This window comes from Castor canadensis, chromosome 12 (genome assembly GCF_047511655.1).
Source record: "Castor canadensis chromosome 12, mCasCan1.hap1v2, whole genome shotgun sequence".
In the NCBI taxonomy this organism is placed as follows: Eukaryota; Metazoa; Chordata; class Mammalia; order Rodentia; family Castoridae; genus Castor; species Castor canadensis.
The window spans coordinates 62,732,701-62,758,583 of record NC_133397.1 but is presented as its reverse complement, the minus strand read 5'-3'; the positions used below and the strand labels follow the sequence as shown (position 1 = coordinate 62,758,583).

At 35.6% G+C, this 25,883-nt stretch overlaps 1 protein-coding gene across 5 annotated transcripts in view; it reads left to right on the top strand.

The window, feature by feature from the left end:
* Exoc6b (exocyst complex component 6B) overlaps positions 1-25,883 on the top strand; it is a 556,197-nt gene that overhangs the window by 275,559 nt on the left and 254,755 nt on the right. For all 5 annotated transcript variants that reach the window (XM_074049965.1, XM_074049961.1, XM_074049962.1 and 2 more), the window contains 7 exons: positions 157-277; positions 1,505-1,576; positions 2,366-2,463; positions 3,429-3,534; positions 4,818-4,927; positions 9,316-9,427; positions 23,720-23,854. In XM_074049965.1, coding sequence (XP_073906066.1) covers positions 157-277; positions 1,505-1,576; positions 2,366-2,463; positions 3,429-3,534; positions 4,818-4,927; positions 9,316-9,427; positions 23,720-23,854 — 754 coding nt within the window. The remainder of the gene's footprint in view (positions 1-156; positions 278-1,504; positions 1,577-2,365; positions 2,464-3,428; positions 3,535-4,817; positions 4,928-9,315; positions 9,428-23,719; positions 23,855-25,883) is intronic.

Here is a 25,883-nt window from a genome sequence, read left to right as displayed (position 1 = left end):
AATAGTAATTTCATTTATGATACTGAGTAGTTTTTTTTAAAGAAAAAATGAATATTAACTGAATTTGATGGCAGCTCTTACTGTTTGTTAAAACCTGGAGGTAGTAATCAAAGTGCAATTTCTGAGTGTCGTGCTTTCTTTTTTCTTCAATCTTAGATTTTTTGTGGTTGAAGATCACATTTTACATACAACCCAGGGCTTAGTAAATAGAGCATACATTGATGAGCTGTGGGAAATGGCACTTTCAAAAACCATTGCAGCACTCCGTACTCACTCGGTATGTAAGAAGCCCCAGAAGCGTTCTTACTTAGAGCTGATTGCCAATATATTATGTATTATTTCTGTGTTTTAAAATTAACATGTGTGAATATGGAAACAAGCATTTGGAACTGTATACGTTCTTCAAAGGCGTAGAGAAGTAGACCATTCAAATTTCCATATTCTCCAACACTGAGCTAACTTTTGAGAATGCTCTTTGCAATCAGAAAACAGTAGCTAATATCTGAACATTATTCATTATGTGTCAAGAATTGTTCTGTGTATCTTATATACTTTGTCATTTTACCCTCATGCAATAATATAAAGACAGGTATTATTATTATAATATTTAATTTATAATCTAGGGTACGACCTCAGAGAGATTAGGTAACTAGTCTTACATCTTCTAAGAGATGGAACCTGGATTTAAATCCAGATAGAGTCCATGTTCTTAGTTACTACTCTGTATTGTCTTCTATATTCCTATAATGTCATAAACACTGATTTGGAGGTCAATGTTTTACTAAAAGAAAGGTTATATGAAGTAGCCTAATTAGCAATTCCCACATTATCAATTGGTATGTTTTAATATAGCATGATTTTTTTGTGATACTCCACTTTAGTTCATGTAGAGAATGCTGCTTCTGAACTAATTATTCATTCAATTAGATGGATAAAAGCTATTTAATGAAAATTTGAGAACGTTAAGTTGTCTTACTAACTCCTTGAATACTTACTAAAAGCCCTTGCACTGCTTCCTCTAATTTATGCCAAAAATGATCATTTCATTGATCTTTGCATAAGTGGTGACTTCCTTAGCCTATCAATTTAATTTATTGCCAATCAAAATCTCAATAGTTTTATTATGGGGGATAGGTGTCTTATAACCTGATGTATAATATTTTAAAGCTACTACAAGAGCCTAGAGCAAGTAAGAGCTTTAAAACTGCTTTAAAAAATAAAGGCTATTAATTAAAGATACAAACAAATGAAAAACTAAGGAAGACATGGAAGTGATTATCATCAAAGTCAGAATGTTGTTTTTCTGAGAAAGGAGGGATGGAGTTGTGATTAGAGCATCCGAGAAGAACTCTGTTTAGCTCTTCCCTAGCTCACTGTGGTAGGTACCTTGTATCATGAAAGGATTGGACGCTTCCTTTAAGAGCCTTTACCAGCTAGAACATTAAAACAGTTTAATAACTGAAAATTCAGTTGTATTTTTCCCTTTGTTTTTCCTTTCCTTTAGTCTTACTGCTCTGATCCAAACCTTGTGTTAGATTTGAAGAACCTTATTGTGCTGTTTGCTGACACGCTTCAGGTACGTGAGTTGTTTACATCTGTCCATCTACATTAGTATTTCATCAGCTCTAAATCTTTACATTGTCTCCCTAAGCTTGGGTAACTGCTTTTTAGACTTTAGTTATTTATTCTTTTCCTCGAAGTAGATATTTTCATCTCTTTATTTATTTAAAAAAATTTTTTTTAATTCATATGTACATACAATGTTTGGGTCATTCCCCCCCTCCCCCGTTTCATCTCTTTATAGCTTTGCCAGGGTTTCACCTTGACTCTTTCTGTTGTCACAAATACTTCCTACCTCCGTTTGTTCTCCTTGCAGAGCAGATCAACTAATTGAACCACTTGGTCTGTTAATTTTTCCAAATGTTCTTAATTTGGATATGGCATCAAAGTGATTTTGTAGTTTGTTTCACTACTGATGTGAAGATGGTTGATTTTAACTATGTATTATATCCAATGGAGTGCTGTCATATATGGGTGAAATTGGCAGCATCTTCACTTTCTTTCCTTCCTCTGAAGGCTGCTAGAGCAGTAAATTACTGCAGGAGTTGTGGGATTGGGTGGGGGGGCACTTAGCTAACAGAATATATTGATTTTCATTTTTCTTTTTCTGACTATTTTAGGCATTTTAATCTTTATCTTTTAATTCATGAGAAATAAAAACTAGATATTAGGTGGGAATGAAAGACTCTACCATCATTGTTTCATTTAAAATGTTGTTAAAAGAACAAAATATCTTTCATTGCCTAATCTCTTTATGTTATTAAAAAGTATAGTCACCATAGAAGATGAAGATACTTTCTTTCAGGTGTATGGTTTTCCTGTAAATCAACTTTTTGACATGCTGTTAGAAATAAGAGACCAATATAGTGAAACTCTGCTGAAGAAGTGGGCAGGTATTTTCAGGTGAGAAATTGTTGTGATGTGTATATGTCCATGTGCCTATGTGTACACACATTTTTATGTACATGTTTTTCTGATGTAACAAGTATTAAGAACACATGGCTTCTATTTTCCTACTTTTTAAGTGATCCTGCCTTTTGTATGATGTCTTCCCACATCAGCTTATCCTGTTTTTAAAGTCTTCTAGTTTTAAGCTCTTAACCGATTTTTAAAATTTTACTCTTCATAGTTGATGATCTTTAATCGTCACTTAGTTCAACTCATCTGTACATTTATGTAAATATTTGCATTTCTAGAACCCAGATTTGTCTAATGGCGATAATCCTTCTTAAGGACTATTGTTCTTGAAAATTTGTAACCTGATATATCTACAGTGTTAGGTGCCTTCAGTGAGTTTTTGCTCTGATATTGGTAGGATAGTTTCTGGTTTTAGAGAGCCCCTAGTCTAGTTAAGAAGGGAGAATGTATAGATGAAATAAAGTTGTGATTAGTACAGATCAGTAGATGAAGTAAATGAACATACTTTGGATTTATTATAGAAGTTACTTTTCCTATCTGCAAATTCAGATTTAATTAGAATATTTAGTATAGGATTAAAAACATAATTATAATCAAATATATCTTACTAAAACAAATAGAAATAACTCTTTGTCATGTGTCTAGAGTATACATTTTTTTGTTGTTTACTTCTCACTTGCCTTTAAAATTTGTGTGCCATTTGTAAATCATACTAGGTGATCATATTTATAATGGTGTCCTATTTATTTCAGAGTATAGTTTCCTTTCTGGCTCCCCCAAACTAAATAGCTGCATTGTAGAAGGAATATAGTAGACTAGGAAATGTTCATTTGAAGTTGTAGTATATATACAATCATTAGAGTTAGAATTTTTGTGTTTGTGTTTAACACATCATCTTCATCTCTGTGTCCCTTCCTTTCTTCCCTCTCTTCTATAATTATTTTTTATAGAAATATACTTGATTCTGACAACTATAGTCCCATACCAGTAACATGTGAAGAAATGTACAAAAAGGTGGTAGGACAGTTCCCATTCCAAGATACAGAGTTGGAAAAGGTAAGGAATACTTTAAAATAATCTTCTTTGGTTGTTTTGGCATCCCCTGGATCAGCTTCATTAGATCAGTTTCATTGAAACTGATAACCTGCAGCTCATTAGATTAGGTTTATAAAACACTTTTAAAGGTCTCATTTTGTGTCTCAGAATAGAATTTCCTGATTTGGGGATCAGTAGATGGCCCTGGGGTCCTATCTACTATCACCTCTGAAGGGTTTTGAAAGATTTCTGAGGATGTTCCAATTTGTTTACATTTTGACATACTTTTGAAAATTTTACTCTTTAAGACAGTTTCTCCCAAAAATATATAGTAAAAGTTACCCTTTTGGGTATATAGTTCTGTTAATTTTGAAAATGCATTGAGTCATGTATCTACTACCACAATAATAATAAAGTCCAGTTCCATCACCCCCAATTTTCCTTCTGCTGCCCCTTTATAATCAGTCCCCCTTCTCCAATCTTTAGTCCTGGAATGCATCAATTTAGTTTCCATCTACTTTTGCCTCACCTGGAGGACCATAAACTTAGGCCCAGACTGTATATAACCTTTCGATACTGACTTTTTGACTATCATGATGCCTTTGAGATGAATCCAAGTTGTTAAACATATCAGTAGTTCATTCCTTTGTACTGAATATGTACCATAATCTGTTTGGCCCTTCGCATGTTGAAGAGCACTTACATTTTTGTTTGTTTTATTTAAATTTGTGTCTTTTTTTTTTTTTTTTTTTTTGGCAGTACTTGGTTTTGAACTGAGGGCTTTGAGCTTGCAAGGCAGGTTACACATGAGCCACCCTAACCCTTTTTGCCGAGGTTATTTTTGACATAGGGTCTAGCTTTTTGCCTGGGACAGCCTGGACCACAATCCTCCTATTTATGCTTCCTACAGCAGCTGGAATGACACCTAGATTTTTCTGTTGAGACAGGGCCTCATGAACGGGGCTGGCCTGGAACTGTGATCCTTCTGATCTCAGCCTCCTAAATAGCTAGGGTGACAGGTGCTCACTACCATGTCCAGACATTGGTTGAGATGGGATCTCATGAACTTTTCTTTTTGGCCTGGGTTGACCTCGAACTGTGATCCTCCTAATCTCTTCCTTCCAGGTAGCTAGGATTACAGGCACAAGCCAGCAAGGTGATTGTAGGAGACATTTTTTTAAAATTTCAAGCTGTCATGCAGGTAGTTCACAATGTGGAAGAAAGTTCCCTTTGCATTTTTATATAAAGGTATATTCAAGGTATATTTGTTTGTGACTTCCTTTCATTAATTCTTTCATTTACAGCAATCGTTCCCAAAAAAGTTTCCTTTCTCTGAATTTGTGCCTAAAGTTTACAACCAGATTAAAGAATTTATTTATGCCTGTCTGAAGTTTTCGGAAGATCTTCATCTAAGGTATAATATGAAACAGTAGAAATAAAACCAGTGCTAAGATTGTGACTATAAATATTCTGAAATACTTTGTGTGTGTGTGTGTGTGTGTGTGTGTGTGTGTCTGTGTGAGTTTTATTGGGGATTGAACCCAGGGATTCACACATGCTAGGCAAGCTCTCTCCCCCTTGAGCCTTTTGTTTTCTTTTTCTTTTTTTTCTGAGATAGGGTCTTGATAACTTTGCTTAGTCTGGTATTGAACTTGTGATCCTACTGTCTCTGTCTTCTGAGTAACTGGAATTATAGTTGTACACCAGCATTCCTGGTTTTGAAAAACTTAATATTCCTTCAGCTGTGATTTTGAAAGTCTTCACTATATGGCATGCTTTATTTTTACAGTCATGATGAAAGGGAAAGATGGTCACTTTTAAACAATTTTTAAAAATTTGTATTACCTATCTAATTCAGTCCTATTTTCTTTGCATTTTTAGCACTTCCTATTAATGCGAATTTACTGGAAAATTGTAGTTTAATGTATTTTAACAATCTACTTGATGAAATTTTAAGGCCAAGGGGAGTAGCAAATAAACTCCTTTGGAAACATTATTGCTTCTGTAGGTGCTAAATTCAAAGCTTCTTTATTTCTTTGCTCATTTATTAGTTTATTCATCATACATTATTGATAATCTTTCATTTTTTAGGTGCTGTTTGGTAGTAAAGACAATAGGATGCTAAAAATACAATCTGTGTCTTTAAGGATTATCTAATCTAACTGAGGAAATACACAATGGATGCTAAGTGCTGGAAATAAATAGGACTAATCTAGGAGCCAACCCTGACTTTAATTTAGGTTGTTCAGACAAACCTCTTGTAGGGTAGAAACATTTTTATCTTTTTAGTGGAGTATCTTCTGTACCCAACTGAATAAATTTTAAAAAAATGAATGAATGAATTAATGGAAAAACATGGTATTCCAGGCTACTCTGGAACGTAATTAGGAACTAGCGTGAGTCCTTTATTTTATAACTATTCTGATTGTGAAAAATGGAACATAGGGTTTGTTTAATTAATTTGTTGTTTTTCTCATAAGTCAGATTAATTTCATAAAAAGTTTTTGTTAAAATGAGACTATCTTTGAAAGGTACAGGCCCAAACATTCCCCATCACCCTAGGGATCCCATCTACCATCAGTAGCCCCACCCCCATCTCAATTGACAAGATTACCACAGATCAGAGAATGATCTATAGGCTTTTACTAAGTAAGTTGCTGTTGATGGCCATCCCACCCTGAATGCACCTGATCTCATCTAAGTAAGTTGCTATACATAATTGACCTTTCATGACTTATTGCTTGAAGGAAAGGTACTATGGTAAGGGGATATGAGTAAATTGTTGAGCTACCCTTTTCTTTCTTGAATATAATATTAAGTTTTTGCCTGAAAACTCCTTTTGATATGTTTTAGCTTGACAACTTAAGTTAAATATTCAACTTGGGGGAATTTTGCAGCTGCTTTTTACTGTTTGGTTGACATTTATCTTTTATCCTAAAGTGTGTTTACCTTATAACCTGGAGTGGCAGAGATTAGTTGTTTTAGGATGAGGGTTAATACAGCATATGAGACAATATGTATAAAAACAATTAGTTCTCTTAAACACAAGGCTCTCAAAGCAAGAGATTTTTATGTAGGCTTAAGGATAATTATTCTCTTAAATGAAACTTAACTTTTTCTTTCTTGAAAGAATTTTCTCTCTTTCATTGGACAGCTATACTGAAAATCATTATAAATAATGAAAAATATGTAATTGCATGAATTATGAGGATACAAAATTCTTTTTTTTTGAATGGCAGCCAAATGGCATTCTTATGATAAAGTAATTTTCTAGCATTTGCACTTGATTTAAAAAATGGAGTACACACATAATCTTTTTACCATTATGAAACTAGATCTTTGTAAATAATTTAGGGCATATAGAATAGCACAAAAAAGAAGAACATAAAGAATCCCAAGCTGTACAACAAACTAATTTTACTCTTTATATTTGGGAGGTTATTTTCTCTTTTAGTTTTTCTTGTATGTGAAATGTATACATACGTAGCAGTTTTTGAAGAAGAACAGCTTTCTATGAGAGATAGGAGACTTTTGTTTACAATATAGAAAGTTGGAAAAAGTATTGTTTCCTCTCTAACAAGAAAAAACAAAGTAAGCTAAAAAATTACAACTTTTCTGTGCCTATCAGATTATCAGAGAGATATAAGACAATCAATCAGGTACCCTGAAACTCAAGATGGGAATGGCCCCTCTTAAGGAGAGACAGGATACACAGACTCCCCCCACCTATGGTAGGTCAGTGGAGAAAAGGACAACCACCATACAAGTGAGAAAGAAAAAAATCTACCATTCTTAAAGGGTTGCTATCACCTTAGTGCGTGCTAAGTACAACAGTATATAACTCCTAGTTGGAAGTCCCAGGCTCGGGTGGAATTTACACTCACCCTTATGTTCTTTTCCATGAACCTCCACTGGGTGTTCACGAGAATGACTGTGAGCTGGGTACGTGCTCAGCGAGAATCATGGAGGATGTTGCTGGTGTGAAGAAGGGGTTAGCCACTGCTGAGAAAGACATGAAGCCTCACTTTCTCCCTGTTTTGAATCCTTCTATCATATAGGCCAAACTTTTGTGACACTGGGCAAATGTCAGAAAATCCTGTCTCTGAAGGGAACAGAGAAAAAGTCATTGTTACTGCTGGAAGAGGTGAAGAAAAAGAAATTTTCTTTCCTTGGGAGAAGAAGAGCAGAAAATAGTCGTGCACCCAGAATCATATACCATTAGAAGTCTTCTGTTACTGGAAGAAGTGCAGAAAACACCCCTCAGCATCTGGCACATGGGATATACTGAGACTGTTTAGGACAAATGCAAAAGTCCTTTAACCTCCATTTACAGTTTAGCAAGAACTAAGTAACAGAGTTGTAGTATTACACTACTGGGTGATGGGGCAAGAACACAGAGAGAGATAGATCCCTTCTGTGCTGGAGGCATATACATATAACTGTGAGATGTGGATGTTACAGAAGCATTATGGAGGAAAATAAAACCCTTTGGGACTCTAGCACCATTGTGAGACCTATAGTACCACTAAAGGAATTTGAAACCTATGAGGCACAGACAGTAAATACCAAAACTCAAACCTAGCTCTTAAAGTCCTGTTTATATTGATTTAACCCCCCACAATAATGGCCTAATAGGAGGAGGAATATGGTCATTTCTAAGCAGAGATACAGTTTATTTCAGCCTCACCAGTTTTGCATAAAGATGTACTATAACCTTCATTCAAAAATACGAGACATAAGAAAACAAAATACCTCATTGTCCAGGCAAAATGAAATAAACAGAATCAGACTCAGAGATGTCCAGATGATTAGAATTATCAGAAACTTTAAAATACCACTTGCATGAATATATAGAGACTTTTAGCAGACAGATGAAAATTAGAGGACTCAAATAGAAATGCTTGAAATATGAAGCAGTTTTAGAACTGAGGAATTCCTTTTAGGGGCTCATCAGTATACTTGACAGCTCAGGAAACAATTAGTGAACTTGCAAATAGGTCAATATGAGTTATTCAGATGACATGCAAAGAAAACAAATGTTTAAGGCTGGATGTGTAACTCAGTGCTGTGTATGTGTGGGGCTCTGGGTTCGAGAGAGAGAGAGAACCCAAGATCTGTGGGACAATTTCAAACAGATTCAAAAAGAAGACTGAGCAAATAGGAAAAAAGAAGTATTTTAAGAGATAATGGCCATTTCTTAAAGGTCATTCAGGGGTACAACAGACAACATTCCCTCTGAGAATGGTATAGTATCCATTATAATCCTAGAATGTACCCCCCAAAATAAAGACATCACACCAGAGATTCATTTTGAGGACTCCATTACATATAAGCAATAACAAGAGCAGACAAATAAAAATACTCAATAAGATATCTTATTCAGACTGGGGAAAATGAAGGGTGAAGAGAATGTTTAGGAGGCATTCAGAAAAACAAGTATTATGCATAGGTATAATGATAAGGATTATAGATGACTTTTTGTCTGAAACTACGCAAGCCAGAGACAATTGAGTGAAATCGTCATAGTATTCAAAGAAAAAGTGTATAGATAGCAAAATAATTTCTCAAAATGAAGGCAAAATAAAATTTTAGCCAAACACAACCTGAAAAAGTTTGTTGAAGTATGTAGAATATTTTCACAGTAAGTATTATTAAGTGGTGGTAGTGCTAATACAATTACTACCAATACTATGACTGTGATTACAACTACTATGTTACTGTTATTACTTCAGGCACCACTAACTGTCTGTTTGCCAAAATAATTATACCTGGTATGACTGACTCTTGATACTTCTTTTTCAGCTCCACTGAAGTTGATGACATGATTCGTAAATCCACAAACCTGCTGCTGACTAGGACTCTGAGCAACTCTCTACAAAATGTGATTAAAAGGAAGAATATTGGGCTTACTGAGGTAAAGCTGCTCTTAATGTAGCCAAGCCAATATGTGAACAGATGTCCTAAATTCTGGGTCTTATGTGTGAATTAATTATAACTTTCTGCATGGTCTGTCATGTTCTTTCTGATGGCCTCCTCATGGTGAAGTTGCATAATGAAACATATAGTTATTTTTTAAATAACTTTTGAGAAATCCATTATTTTTTTAAAGTCACTTATTTTCCCCTCTTGCATTGTTTTCAGCAGGTTAAGTGATTTTTTTTCTTATGTTCTTGGGATGGATTTGAATTATTTGTCACTGATCACATTTAAAAAAAAAGTTTGGTTGGAGAATATCACTCAACATCAGATACCTATCCAAATGAATGGTAGTCCTTTTACAGCATAGCTTATAAAATCACATTTCTTCTGCATTGGTTATTGAGACCAAGGATATTGGCACTCATAGTCTTAAGTCAGTGTTAGACTCAGCTTTTGTTTTTGCAATATCTCATGTATACGAATGGTAAATTAGTCTATCAGCAAGTAATCTGTTTGGCAAAGGCCTTGGGATTTGGGATTGAGGAAACATAAGAGGAATGCAATAGTTCATACAATCTTTTAATGGAGAAGAAATATTGTACTTATTTTGGGAATAGTATAAACTGAAGATTTGGCCCATTGATTTGTAGTCCTAAGATTTAGAAAGATAGGAAGTTTCTTTTCTCTTGGAAACTTGTGTGGTAGCCTACACCTGTCATTCATTGAAGTTATAGGGCCAAAAGTGAGAGCTTAGAGGAATAGGAATGTTTTTTCCCACAGTAAAGGGAAAGGCTGTTGGCCATCTGTTTTACCTATAGAGGTAGTGTAGTTTCAATGTCAGTTGCTTTAGGAAAAGTTGACATTTAAAAATATATACTGTCAAAGATTACATTGAAATTCAGAAAATGGTTAATGATACTGACTTATAGGTAAAGACAGCTGGAAACCAGGTGAGCATCTACTTCTGATTTCGAAGTGACTTTTTCTTTCTATGCATTAAGATTAAAAAATATTATGAGGTGGGACATTAGCAGGAATTGAGTTCTACTTATAAGAAACTTTGAAAAAATTGAATATGGATATGATGGAATATGATGTTTCCTGGTATAGAAATATTGGATAGTGCCATTACACTATTTTTCTTTTCTGAATCCCAATGAGAACAGATATTTATAACTTACTTTGTGAACTGTCTCTTCATTATAACTCTTTTTCCCCCTGTTATGCTAAAGAACCAACCCAGGGCCTTGTGCATATTAGGCAAGCTTTCTGCCACTAAGTTACACCCTTAGCCCTATAATTCTTCTCATGCTATTCCATTTTTCATTCTCTTAAAAACTGAAAACAAGCAGCCTAGCATGGACATGATGTGCTAGAAATAGCTTTGCTTTCAGAAGGCTTGAATTCAGCTGTGGCTCTGCCACTGGTTTACTGTTGAACTTAAGAAAAAGGCCTGAATTCTTAGTTTGAGTTTTCTTTTTTTTTTTTTTTTTTAATTCATATGTGCATACAATGTTTGGGTCATTTCTCCCCTTCCCCCTGCCCCCTCCCTTATCGCCAATACCTCCCCCCCTTCTCTCCCTTGCCCCCCCTTACCCCTCGCTACCCAGCAGAAACTATTCTGCCCTTATCTCTAATTTTGTTGGAGAGAGAGTATAAGCAATAATAGGAAGGACCAAGGGTTTTTGCTAGTTGAGGTAAGGATAGCTATACAGAGAGTTGACTCGCATTGCTTTCCTGTACACGTGTGTTAACTTCCAAGTTAATTCTTTTTGATCTCACCTTTTCTCTAGTTCCTGGTCCCCTTTTCCTATTGGCCTCAGTTGCTTTTAAGGTATCTGCTTTAGTTTCTCTGTGTTGAGGGCAACAAATACTAGCTAATTTTTTAGGTGTCTTACCTATCCTCATCCCTCCCTTGTGTGCTCTCGCTTTTATCATGTGCTCAAAGTCCAATCCCCTTGTTGTGTTTGCCCTTGATCTAATGTCCACAAATGAGGGAGACCATACGATTTTTGGTCTTTTGGGCCAGGCTAACCTCACTCAGAATGATGTTCTCCAATTCCATCCATTTACCAGCGAATGATAATATTTCGTTCTTCTTCATGGCTGCATGCTGGTGGGAATGTAAACTAGTATAACCACTCTGGAAAAAAATTTGGAAGGTACTTAAAAATCTAAACTTTGATCTAGCATCTGATCCAGCACACAGGTTACTCCAGGGGCACCTGCACACCCATGTTTATTGCAGCATGTTTATTGGCTATTCACAATAGCCAAGTTATGGAAATAGCCAAGATGCCCCACCACTGACAAATGGATTAAGAAAATGTGGCATTTATACACAATTTGAGTTTTCTTGACCGCATTGTCCTTTACAAGGGCACTGTAGAAATCAGGTGGTAATTGGAAGAACCAGTTGAAACTTATCAAAGAAAAACCCAATTTAATTCTTAGCACTCTATTATAGAATGCTGAATGTTGTTCCTAAATCATTGGAGGTTTTTAGGCAAATGTACTTTCATCATCAGTGTCTTTGGATCTGAATGAAGGAACATTCACATACATTTATTTCTTTTGGCTATTATGATGTGTGCTTGTGTAGACACATAAAGTGATTTTTTTCCCTTACCAACCCGAAAATCTTTGAATGGTTATACTACTCATCTCTGGAAAGAGCTGACATTATATTCTTAATAAGAAACTAAAGTGAGTTCACATCTGGAATAATCATCATAATAGGTAACATTTGTGGAACAGTGTATATTCTTCAAAGCCCACTCACAAATATAAGTTCATTTAATACAGTAACATTTGAAGCAGGCTTGGCATGTGTTATTATTTCCATTTTATAGAAATCATAATTAAAGTTCAGGGAGATTGCCCAAGGTCATATAGCTAGCAAAATAATAGAAATGAGACATATATCTAAGTTGTTTTTCCAATCCTAGTCACTTTAAATGTATTATACTGCTTTTCATCTTGATTTAATTATTTTATCCTAACAATGATAGAGAGTTTATAGGAGGTTCATAGTAAAATGGAAATTGTTCTAGTCTTAACTTTTTTTTGTTGCTCTGGTGTTTGAATTCAGGACCTCATAGTTGCTAGGCAGGTGCTCTACCATTTGAGCTACTCCACCAGCCTGGAAATTGTCTAATTATCAGTGGTGGTGTTTCAGGAAGAAGAAATCTATTCTAGTAATGGAATTATTATAAGCATACAAAACTCATATAGTCCTATTTCAGGATCTTAGATAATTCTCTTAGGATTTAAACATTCCTAAAGGTAACATTTGTCCATCTGTCTGCCTATATGGTTTTGAGGTTACATGTTCTTTTCTTTTTTCTGTCTGTAGATGCTATCCTTTTCCTTTTCCCTGTTCACATTGGCTTTCTTTGTTTCTTCCTTTTTTTTTCTTCATGGCTCTTTGCTTCTCCATATTGAGCAAATTCAACATTACCTTTCAGTTGTAGCACCTCCTAGGACTTGTTCTATGTGACTCTTTTGTTCACTCAGCATATAAAACTAATTTTCTCCGGCTGCTTCTTCCAAGTTTAAGGAATGGCAGTTGAGTACTGTTTGTGAGTGTATATCCTAATACAGACTGTGTAGCTTCTAATACTGGCTGTCCCTGATTAGCTGCGCCCTTGCGTGAATTACTTGGCTTTCTGTGTAAAATGGGGACGAGTAGTATGTATTTCATAGGATTGTTGTGAGAATTAAACAAGCATGCTAAATACTTAGAATAGTGTCTGAACCATAATGAATAGTCAGTGATTATTGGTTATTATTAAGAGGTCTGAGGAGGCAAACAGTGGCTAATCAAAAGATTAAAACAAGGTGTCTTATTAAGATATAGCAATTTATTCCATATCAGTAAAAGTTTTCAGGACTTGGGTATATATTACACCTGAAACTTTATTCTCTATATTGTTATATATACTTAATTATTTGGAATATATTTCCTATTCCTTTAGTGTAATGATAATGTTAATTCTCAGTTTTAAGATAAAGAAATATATTAAATATGAATAACATTAGCCCACACAACCAGTAAGTTTGAAATAAGCTTTGAGATATGTTGGAAATAAGTTTTCTTTTACAATATGTTTTGAGATAAGATTTTAGAATTCTAAACCTTTGCTCCTTTCACTCAACCTTAATTTTATAATTTTTTTTTACTAGGATATAATTCATTATACAGGTGGTAGTCATAGTGACAATTCTGATTAGACTTATATTGTACATTAGTTACATTGCCCCCTTTGTCTCTCCCCCTCAATTCTCTCCCCGCTCCACTTAAAGCAATTGAAAGAGATTTCTTAGTTCTGTTTCATATATTATATGAAGTCCATATACCATATACCATCACCTTAATCTCCTTCATTCACTCTTCCCTACTAATCCCCCCCCCATACACACACATTATATCTACCTTAATTTTAAAATACCAATATCTTGGAAAGAAAGGAAACAAAACAGTTTTTAAATTTTGAAATATAGAAAAATTAGATAAGTTTGAAAGAAAGTTGTCCTGGGCTTGAACTCAGGACCTACACCTTGAACCACTCCACCAGCCCTTTTTTGTGTTGGGTATTTTCAAGATTGGTTCTCAGGAACTATTTGCCTGGGCTGGCTTTGAAGGTGATCCTTCTGATCTCTGCCTCCTGAGTAGCCAGGATTTAAGGGAGCAAACAGCTAGCACCTGGCTATCCTTTGTTTTAGTTGTAATTTAGATTAGCAACCAGATGGCTCTATACTCTTATCTCTCACATACCATTTACCTCCAGGCCCTGAGTGATATACAGTATGTTAAAGCATTTTATTCTTAAGTCTTACCAAAGAAAAACTTCATATTAAACCTTGGAATTTGGAAGCAGTAGTTACATATGTCTTGTGATCATAGGTGTTTTAGTCTTGGGGATGGTATAAATGAGTAGTCAGCACAGTGTTTGTTCCCTGATTGGGGTGAAAAGGAGACAGTATCCCTTGAAGTCTTAGAGATAATTCATTTTTGTGAATGAGAACCAGTGTTGCTATTTAGTTCATTGTCTCCTTGCACATCTAACAGTTTGGAGGCATTGGTGGTTTGTGACCTCTCATTTTCTTGCTTTGGGATAGTCCTCTTAAAGTGTACTGAACTCTGCTTTTGAAAGCAAGCTAAAAGCAGTTCCAATATAAGTAGATGCATTATGGTACTTTCGAGTTAGGAAAGAGTACATATTGTAACTAACCATAGAATTTAGGCCTTAGTTTTCAACTATTGAAGATGATGAAGATATTTTCTTTTCTAGAGTTTTTCAAGAATTAAAACATCTGTCACCATGGCTCAGGCTCCAGCGTGTGTTTGGAGCAGGGTTGGAGAAGAAATGATCTGCACAGGTTCCTTCCTCTATGTCTTTCTTCTTAGATTATTTCTGAGTCCAAGAAGGAGAGAGACTTTTGTTTTTCCCTGATTCCTAATGGTTTTTAATTTACGTGACTTCTGTCATTTAGTTGTCATTTGGTTGATTGCTTCACAATAATTTTTTTTCTTGATAGTTCTCATAGGACTTTTAAGAGATAACCAGTATTGTTAGTTCTGTGTCCTTGAAACAATGTGAAGGATGGTTTGGTTTGAAAATTGGGGGTGACAAATATCAAAGGAACTCAAACGCTGATGAAAGTTGATAAGTGAAATTGCTTCATTTCATCCTTAAATTCAAAATTACACCCAAAGCATCCTGCTTTGCATTTGCAAATGCCCTTGTAAGAATTTTGGTAGCTGTCATTCAGGCATAGAGATCACTTAGATCTCATTAGTAGACAATATTCCCTCTGAAAATGACATGGTATATTCTGTAATCCTAGAGTGTTTTAATAGTCTATTCTATACCTAGCAATGAAACATTTCAAAAGTGACTGGCAGCCAACTGCTGTAATTCATGGTGATCTTTTGTGTTGACAGATCTTTAAAAAGTCATGGGAAATTACTACTGTACCCAGTCAAGCTGCCTCCTTTTTTTTCTTTTTTTTAAACTGCCAATATCCTGCAAAACAGGACAATTTTCTCTTTGACTGCCACTGTTTTTTATTTCTATAACATGACACTATTTCTCTTTATTATTAGAATTTCTTTTGATGGACAGAATGTGTTCCCTATAGGTAATGCTGGTTTTAAAATAGAAACTCTCCAGTTCTCCAAATTAACTCTTACTTCTGTGACTTCCATATCAAGACAACTTTGCTGGTAGCTACTTTTCTACTCAGGAAGAATGACTTAACTTAGACAATTTAAATGTTTAAAAATGATTTTAGTCCTCTGAAGGAGAAGCACTATGAAAGGATGAAAATAATGCATTGCTTATTTTGGTGGGTGTTTTTTTCTAAAGCATTCTGAAGTTAAAAGACTGATGTGTTAGGTAATTTTATAGGAGACAGTAGACTTATATCCACAACTCACAGTCTCCATATCCATACTTTGGATAAATGGAAAGGGCTAATGATGAATGTGAACTTGTCTGATGAGTTCTGGGGAATTCTAGTCCCAGTATTGCCCTACCTTTTCTCTTTTAAGAGAGTTTGTTAGAACTACATCTTTGTCTTTGTCCTTTCTCATTGTGCTTCAAAAGTGGCTGTTCTCCTGTAGTACTTCTTAGTGGACTAGGAGGTTAGGTTTTCTTCTTAGATCAAAAACTAAAGCTTGGTCATTATGAGTTGATCATGTATATTTTGAGAATGAACTGTGTGTTTTACCTTGTGTTGGATGATGTTGAGATAAGCATATAGTTTTGGATTATAGACCTACTCGTATTTTTGTTTAATATTCAACAGCACAATACAGAGATTCCTATTGTATCATAATTCAACTTTTTAAAGACTGTTTTTGAAATATCCTTTGATTGTAATATGTATTGTGTACCCATTCATCTTTAATTTCACTTTCTTCTTTCTGTCATCTATTCACTCTTCCCCTGGCTCACTATCTCACTAGGCTAAAAGAAAGCCTAAATTCCCCCATAGCTTTTCACTCCCTCTACCCACCACTACTCTGTTACCAGACATATTCTTGTGAAAATGAAAAGTTAAATGTAGAAAAGAGAGACAAAAATGTTCCATTCATTTAGACTTGGAGGAATATAGTTTTGTAGTTAAGAAATTAGTAGTAAGAATGACATTTTTTTCCCTCCCGTTCCCCTCTCCTTCCCTTCTCTTCTTCCACTTTTCTGTTTTTTTGTTTTGTGAGACAAGATCTTGCTCTGTCGCCCAGGCTGGCTTCAAAATCACAATATTCAGCCTCCTAAGTGTTAATATTATGGGTGTGACTCACCATGTATGGCCCTTAGTTATCCTTCCCCTCCACCCTCCCTGTCTCTTCCTTCTTTCCTTCCTTCGCAGAAAGTAGAATTAAAACATGGGACAGTCCAGTTGATGGCAGATCCAAAATTTGACATTTTAGTCTATTGTACAGAAATACACAGCACTCTAGGGCTGCCATCTTACACTAGGCCACGGGCAGAAGTCATTTTACATGAAAGCAGGTGAATTTGGATTAATTCTACTTAGGTTATATAGTTGATAAGAAAATCACTTTATTTTCATTTCTGTCATAGTAAGTTGGAAGGAATATTTAAGACTATTTAACTTACATCTCCTATATTGAGAAGATGATTATGTAAGACAATATAAGAAAATGAATTAGGAAGTTTTTAACAAATTTTAATTCCATATAGACAGTAAACATACTTTCTCATCCTCTCCAAGTAATGTATCAAGGATGATTTTTGCCTTACCAGTACACACTCTCTCTCTTTCTTCCTTTCTTTCTCTCTCTCTTGTCTGTCTGCTGAACCCAGGGCCTTGTGCATGGTAACATATACTCCTCCACTGTACTCTTTAAGTATCTTTTCTATAAGAAGAAGTGTGCAGCATTAACAAGAGAATATTTGATTTTCACAATTTATAGATAAGGAAGTAGACTTATGAAATATTTATCTTATTATCAAGATGAATAACTGGGAAACCCTGTTTTCTCTGATGTCAGCAACCTTATTCTTTCTTTCATAAACTAATGTAGTTTGTTAATATATTACAATATATTCTGACATCTCTGTTCACCATGCCAAATATTGAAAATTTTTGTTGCTATTTAAAGTATTCTTGTTCCCTTTGGCAATTATTTGTTGGCAGGCACTATAATAAAGACTATTAGCTTTTGCTTTAGTCTAGCTGTTTAAGCCAGACAGAAGAAAACTTATGTTTAAAATAGAGTGATACTAGTGCTATAATTACAGCCAGAAAATACTTAATTGCACACAGTACAGGGACAATAACAACACCAAGGGCAATGATGGGAACACAGAAAAAACAGGGAAACCAGTTTCCCCACAGCAAAAAATTAGTACAGGAACCAGAGGGAAATGAAGAAAACAGATACTCAGATCCAGACTCCAACAAAATGAAGATAAACTATGCCAAAAACCCAATGAAGCAAACAAGAAATAGTTTAAAAGAAGACATACTGCAGGTACTCAATGAGAATTTTATAGAGATGATATGGATATGGTCAACCAAAATGTACAGGAGACACTCAAGAAATTCCAAGACAACAAATACAGAGAACTTGAAAAAGCAAAAGAAGAAATAAAGAAACCGTAGATGCACTATATAAACACCAAAGTGAAACAAAGAACACAATTAATAAAGAGATAAATGAACTCAGGACAAAAATAGACAACATTAAAGAGGAAACAACCCAGAATATGGAAAACCTCAGAAAAAAGAATGAAACAGAATTGCAAAACAAAACGGAAGGCCAATCCAGCAGAATAGAACAAACAGAAGACAGAATCTCAGAACTCGAAGATGAAATGGTAATTAAAGGAAAAACTGAAGAACTATTAATTAAACAACCCAAGACCTGTGAAAAGAAAATGCAAGAACTCACCGACTCCATCGAAAGACCAAACTCGAGAATCATGGGCATCAAGGAAGGAGAAGAGGTGCAAGCGAAGGGAATGCATAATATATTCAACAAAATAATAACAGAAAATTACCCAAATCTAGAGAAAGATATTCCCATACAGATGCAAGAGGCCTCCAGAACACCAAACAGACCAGATCAAAATAGAACTACCCCGACATATCATCATTAAAACAACAAGTTCAGAAACTAGGGAAAGAATATTGAAGGCTGTAAGAGAGAAAAAACAAATAACATACAAAGGTAAACCCATCAAAATCACAGCAGACTTCTCAACAGAAACATTAAAAGCAAGAAGAGCATGAGGTGAGATCTTCCGGGCACTGAACGAAAATAACTTCAACCCCAGGATACTCTACCCAGCAAAATGATCATTCAAAATAGATGGAGCAATAAAAGTCTTCCATGATAAGCAGAAACTAAAACAATATGTGACCACAAAGCCACCACTACAAAAGATTCTGCAAGGGATTCTGCACACAGAAAGTGAAACCCAACTTAACCATGAAAAGACACATAGCACCAAACCACAGGAAAAGAAAAAGCAAGACAGTAGAGAGTAACCTCAACTTAGGTACACACAATCAAACCTTCAAACAACTAAGACAACTAAATGACAGGAATCACCACATACCTATCAGTACTAATGCTTAATGTTAACGGACTTAATTCCCCCATCAAAAGGCACCGCTTGACGAAATGGATTAAAAAGGAAGATCCAACAATTTGTTGCTTACAGGAGACCCATCTCACTGACAGAAATAATGATACATCTCAAACTCCTAGAAAAACAAGAACAAGAAAATCCCAAAACAAATAGAAGGAGAGAAATAATAAAAATAAGAGCTGAAATCAACAAAATAGAAACCAAAAAAACCAAAGAATTAATGAAACAAAAAGTTGGTTCTTTGAAAAAATAAACAAGATCAATAGACCTGTGGCAAACCTGACTAAAATGAGGAGAGAAAAACCCAAATTAGTAGAATCAGGAATGCAAAAGGGGAGAGAACAACAAACACCATGGAAGTCCAGGAAATCATCAGATACTACTTTGAGAACCTATATTCAAATAAATTTGGAAATCTTAAGGAAATACAGAATTCTAGATACATATGATCATCCAAAACTGAATCAAAAGGAAATTAATCACCTGAATAGATCTATAACACAAAATGAAATTGAAGGAGCAATCAAGAGTCTCCCCAAAAAGAAAAGTCCAGGACCTGATGGATTCTCTGCTGAATTCTATCAGACCTTTAAAGAAGAACTTATACCAACCCTCCTTAAACTGTTCCACGAAATAGAAAGGGAAGGAAAACTGCCTAACACATTTTATGAAGCCAGTATTACACTTATCCCAAAACCAGGCAAAGACACCTCCAAAAAGGAGAACTATAGGCCAATCTCCTTAATGAACATTCATGCAAAAATCCTCAACAAAATAATGTCAATCCGAATTCAGCAACACATCAAGAAGATTATTCACCACGACCAAGTAGGCTTCATCCTAGGAATGCAAGGGTGGTTCAACATACGAAAATCAATAAACATAATAAACCACATTAACAGAAGCAAAGACAAAAACCACTTGATCATCTCAACAGATGCAGAAAAAGTTTTTGATAAGTTCCAACACCATTTCATGATAAAAGCTCTAAGAAAACTAGGAATAGAAGGAAAGTACCTCAACGTTATAAAAGGTATATATGACAAACCTACAGCCAGCACTATACTTATTGGAGAAAAACTGAAACCATTCCCTCTAAAATCAGGAACTAGAGAAGGATGCCCACTATCTCCATTCCTATTCAACATAGTACTGGAATTCCTAGCCAGAGCAATTAGGCAAGAAAAAGGAATAAAAGGAATGCTAATAGGTAAAGAAACTGTCAATGTATCCCTATTTGCAGATGACATGATCCTATACTTTAAAGACCCAAAAAACTCTACTCAGAAGCTCCCAGATACCATCAAAAGCTACAGCAAGGTAGCAGGATATAAAATCAACATAGAAAAATCATTAGCATTTCTATACACTAATAATGAACAAACTGAAAAAGAATATATGAAAACAATTCCATTTACAATAGCCTCAAGAAAAAATCAAATACCTAGGTGTAAACCTAACAAAAGATGTGAATGACCTCTACCAGGAAACTATAAACTTCTGAAGAAAGAGATTGAGGAAGACTATAGAAAGTGGAGCGATCTCCCATGCTCATGGATTGGTAGAATCAACATAGTAAAAATGTCGATACTCACAAAAGTAATCTACCTGTTTAGTGCAATTCCCATGAAAATTCCAATGACATTCATTAAAGAGATTGAAAAATCTACCGTTAAATTTATTTGGAAACACAAGAGGCCACGAATAGCCAAGGCAATACTCAGTCAAAAGAACAATGCTGGAAGTATCACGATAGCTGACTTCAAACTATATTACAAAGCTATAACAATAAAAACAGCATGGTACTGGCATAAAAACAGACATGAAGACCAGTTGAGCAAAATAGAGGACCCAGATATGAAGCCACACAACTATAACCAACTTGTCTTTGACAAAGGTGCTAAAAATATACGACGGAGAAAAAGGCAGCCTGTTCAACAAAAACTACTGGGAAAACTGTTTAGCAGTCTTCAAAAACTGAAACTACATCCATGTATATCACCCTATACCAATATTAACTCAAAATGGTCAAGGATCTTAATATCAGACCACAAACTCTTAAGTTGATACAGGAAAGAGTAGGAAATACTCTGGAGTTAGTAGGTATAGGTAAGAACTTTCTCAACGAAACCCAGCAGCACAGCAACTAAGAGATAGCATAGATAAATGGGTCCTCATAAAGCTAAAAAGCTTCTGTTCATCAAAAGAAATGGTCTCTAAACTGAAGAGAACACCCACAGAGTGGGAGAAAATATTTGCCAGCTACACATCAGACAAAGGACTGGTAACTAGAATATATAGGGAACTTAAAAAACTAAATTCTCCCAAAAGTAATGAACCAATAAAGAAATGGGCAAGTGAACTAAACAGAACTTTCTCAAAAGAAGAAATTCAAATGGCCAAAAAATACATGAAAAAATGCTCCCCATCTCTAGCAATAAAGGAAATGCAAATTAAAACCACACTAAGATTCCTCCTCACCCCTGTTAGAATAGTCATCATTAGCAACACCACCACCACCAGGTGTTGGCGAGGATGCGTGGAAAAAGGAACCCTCTTACACTGCTGGTGGGAATGTAAACTAGTACAACCACTCTGGAAAAAAGTTTGGAGGCTATTTCAAAAGCTAAACATCGATCTACCATTTGATCCAGCAATACCACTCTTGGGGATATACCCAAAAGACTGTGACACAGGTTACTCCAGAGGCACCTGCACACGCATGTGTATTGCAGCACTATTCACAATAGCCAAGTTATGGAAACAGCCAAGATGCCCCACCACTGACGAATGGATTAAGAAAATGTGGTATCTATACACAATGGAATTTTATGCAGCCATGAAGAAGAAGGAAATGTTATCATTTGCTGGTAAATGGATGGAATTGGAGAACATCATTCTGAGTGAGGTTAGCCTGGCCCAAAAGACCAAAAATCGTATGTTCTCCCTCATATGTGGACATTAGATCAAGGGCAAACACAACAAGGGGATTGGACTTTGAGCACATGATAAAAGCGAGAGCACACAAGGGAGGGGTGAAGATGGGTAAGATACCTAAAAAACTAGATCGCATTTGTTGCCCACAATGCAGAGAAAGTAAAGCAGATACCTTAAAAGGAACTGAGGCCAATAGGAGAAGGGGACCAGGAACTAGAGAAAAGGTTAGATCAAGAAGAATTAACCTAGAAGGTAACACCCACGCACAGGAAATCAATGTGAGTCAATGCCCTGTATAGCTATCCTTATCTCAACCAGCAAAAACCCTTGTTCCTTCCTATTATTGCTTATACTCTCTCTACAACAAAATTAGAAATAAGGGCAAAATAGTTTCTGCTGGGTATTGAGGGGGTGGGGGGGAGAGGGAGGGGGCAGAGTGGGTGGTAAGGGAGGGGTTGGGGGCAGGGGGAAGAAATGACCCAAGCCTTGTATGCACATATGAATAATAAAATAATAATAAAAAAAGAAAATGTGGTATCTATACACAATGGAATTTTTATGCAGCCATGAAGAAGAACGAAATGTTATCATTCGCTGGTAAATGGATGGAATTGGAGAACATCATTCTGAGTGATGTTAGCCTGGCCCAAAAGACCAAAAATCGTATGTTCTCCCTCATATGTGGACATTAGATCAAGGGCAAACACAACAAGAGGATTGGACTTTGAGCACATGATAAAAGCGAGAGCACACAAGGGAGGGGTGAGGATAGGTAAAACACCTAAAACATTAGCTAGCATTTGTTGTCCTCAACGCAGAGAAACTAAAGCAGATACCTTAAAAGCAACTGAGGCCAACAGGAAAAGGGGACCAGGAACTAGAGAAAAGGTTAGATCAAAAAGAATTAACCTAGATGGTAACACACATGCGCTGGAAAGTAATGTGAGTCAACTCCCTGTAGAGCTATCCTTATCTCAACTAGCAAAAACCCTTGTTCCTTCCTATTGGTTATACTCTCTTTAACAAAATTAGAGATAAAGGCAAAATAGTTTCTGCCGGGTATCGAGGGGGTGGTGGGGAGAGGGAGGGGGCAGAGTGTGTGGTTATGGAGGGGGTGGGGGCAGGGGGAGTAATGACCCAAGCATTGTATGCACATATGAATGATAAAACAATAAAAAAAAGGATTATCCTAGAAGGTAACACGCATGCACAGGAAAGTAATGTGAGTCAACTCCCTGTATAGCTATCCTTATCCCAACTAGCAAAAACCCTTGTTCCTTCCTATTACTGCTTATACTCTCTCTTCAACAAAATTAGAGATAAGGGCAAAATAGTTTCTGCTGGGCATCGAGGGGGTGGGGGATGAGGGGGAGGGGGCTGAGTGGGTGTTAATGGAGGGGGTGTGGGCAGGGTGGAACAATGACCCAAGCATTGTATGCACATATGAATAATAAAAAAAAAATTTTAATAAATGAAGTGTTTTAAAGAAACAGAGTGATAAATGTTGGTATAATATAGAGATATATGAAATGCTTTGGGAGGTCAGGATAATCTTCTTAGAGGAAGTAACGTATAAGCCTGTATCTTAACATACCCTTGGTTTAGAATGGGTGGCCTCTGCTGTCATGCCTTTTGTTTTTCTTGTTGTAGCAGGTTCATTTTGAACCATTTGTCCTGAGTGGATAACTAAATAACTGTTACACGTGTTTGTTGTTTTCCAGCTTGTCCAGATTATTATCAATACAACCCACTTGGAGAAATCCTGTAAATATTTGGAAGAATTCATCACCAATATCACTAATGTGCTTCCAGAAACAGTCCACACCACAAAGCTCTATGGTACTACAACTTTTAAGGTGAGAGGGCCTACAATATTGTGGAAATGTCTGCTGTGCATAATTTGGGGCATTCTACTAACATGGATTTGTTTCTGCAGGATGGTTTATAATATGCTCTTAACAATAAGTACTCAGTAAAACTGTTGTTTTCTTCTCTATTTTCCTTGAAAAACAAATATAGGAACTAGTTTTTGGTGTTAAAGCTACAACTGCATCCTCTATACCCTGCCTTATATTTTGTACGTGAAAATAACTATTTTCTTAATTGTCTGCCATTGCAGTCAAGAGTTCTAACTGTAGTCCAGCTACTTGAGAGTAGAGATCAGGAGGATTGAAGTTTGAGTACAGGCAAAAGGTTAGGGGTGTGTGCCTGTGATTCCAGCTATGCCAGCACACATTGGTAAAAGGATCACATTCTATGGCCAGACCTGGGAAAAATGCTAGACTCCATCAAAACAAAGAAATAAATAAACAAAAAAACCCACCTAAAATGCAAAGACTCAAGTAATTTAAACAGAAAGGTGTAAATTCAAACCCCAGTACTGCGAAATATAAAATAAAATGATTTCTATAATGTATTAGAGATAATCATGGTTATGGCTGGCATCACTGAAATTTCTTACTTAGTATCTCCCTCCTGTGTCTAATTTTTTAATCTTTTTTTGGATGTATTGGGGTTTGAACTCAGGGCACTTTACCACTTGAGCCACTCTACCATAGCCCACCTGTAACTTTTTGGTGGGACTGGGATTTGAACTCAAGGTTTCATGCCTGCTAGGCAGGTGCTCTACCACTTGAGCCACTCTCCAGGCCCCATGTCTAACTTTTCAAATCTTAACTTTCATTGAGGAATCTCTTGCTACTATCGTTAGAAATTTTATAATCATTTTGTGAGGCCAAGGAATAGTTTTGATTCTGTATTAAAACTGGATCAAAATAGTTTTGCTCCAGATGAAATGAGAAAAATGCCACTTTTCTAGGTCAAAAGAAAGTTTAGATTAATGGTAATTTGAGGTTCTGGAAAGGAAATGCCTTAATTGAGAAGAGCCTTTATGAACTCCTCCATATTGGCATGTGAATCTTAAACAGATATTAAGTAAAATAAGTGTTAGGGCAGCATATTAAACTTTAAAATGGTGAAGTCTAGTATAAAGATTAATCTACATTGTTTGAGTTTTGGTTGTTATTTGATTGCTCTTGTTTTGAAACATACTGTGTTCCTCTAATGAAATCCAAAAATTGATGTTAATTAGATATACGGTTAGAGTTGAAACTATGATTTATATCCTCTAATGTCTACTTTTTTCTACCCTTTTGCCCTTTCTCTATTTGTTGATGTCATCCCTTGAGAGTAGGCACAAGGGAAGAAACCAAATTTGATTCATACTGCTATTCCATTATATGAGAGAGAAAAATTGGTGGAAGGACTATTTTGTGTTGTAAGAAAATAGTGCAGTGTTAAACTACAAAATATTCTTTATGTACCTCTGTGATTTGTTTAGCTGCCAGACTGACTTACATGTATATTAGGATTATTCACATGGATTGCTTCAAATTACCAATAAAATTACCCAAAACAAAATTAATTACACATTACATTGTGTGCATGTCATTCCCTTTAAATTGTTCAATAGTATCTAATTACAGCCATCCCTTGGTGTCCATGGGGAATTTGCTCCACAAACCCCCATGGACACCAAAATTTGTAGATGTACAAGTTCCTTGTATAAGATAGTTGTAGTGTTTGGATCTAACCTACACATATCCTCCAGGACAGTTTAAATGGCCTCTGCATTACTTATAACACTTTATGCAATATAATGCTCTTGCTTTTGTTAACCTGTATTGTTTAGGGAATAATGATAAACAGAAAATGTCTGCACATGTTCAATACCTACACACTCTTTTTCCTAAGTATTTAAAAAACTTGGTTCGTTGAATCTATAGCTGTGGAACCTGCAGATATAAAGAGCCTCCTATATATTAATATTAATGCTATTTTAATGAAGGAAAGAATTATTTAATAAAGAGACCCAATTTAATATTT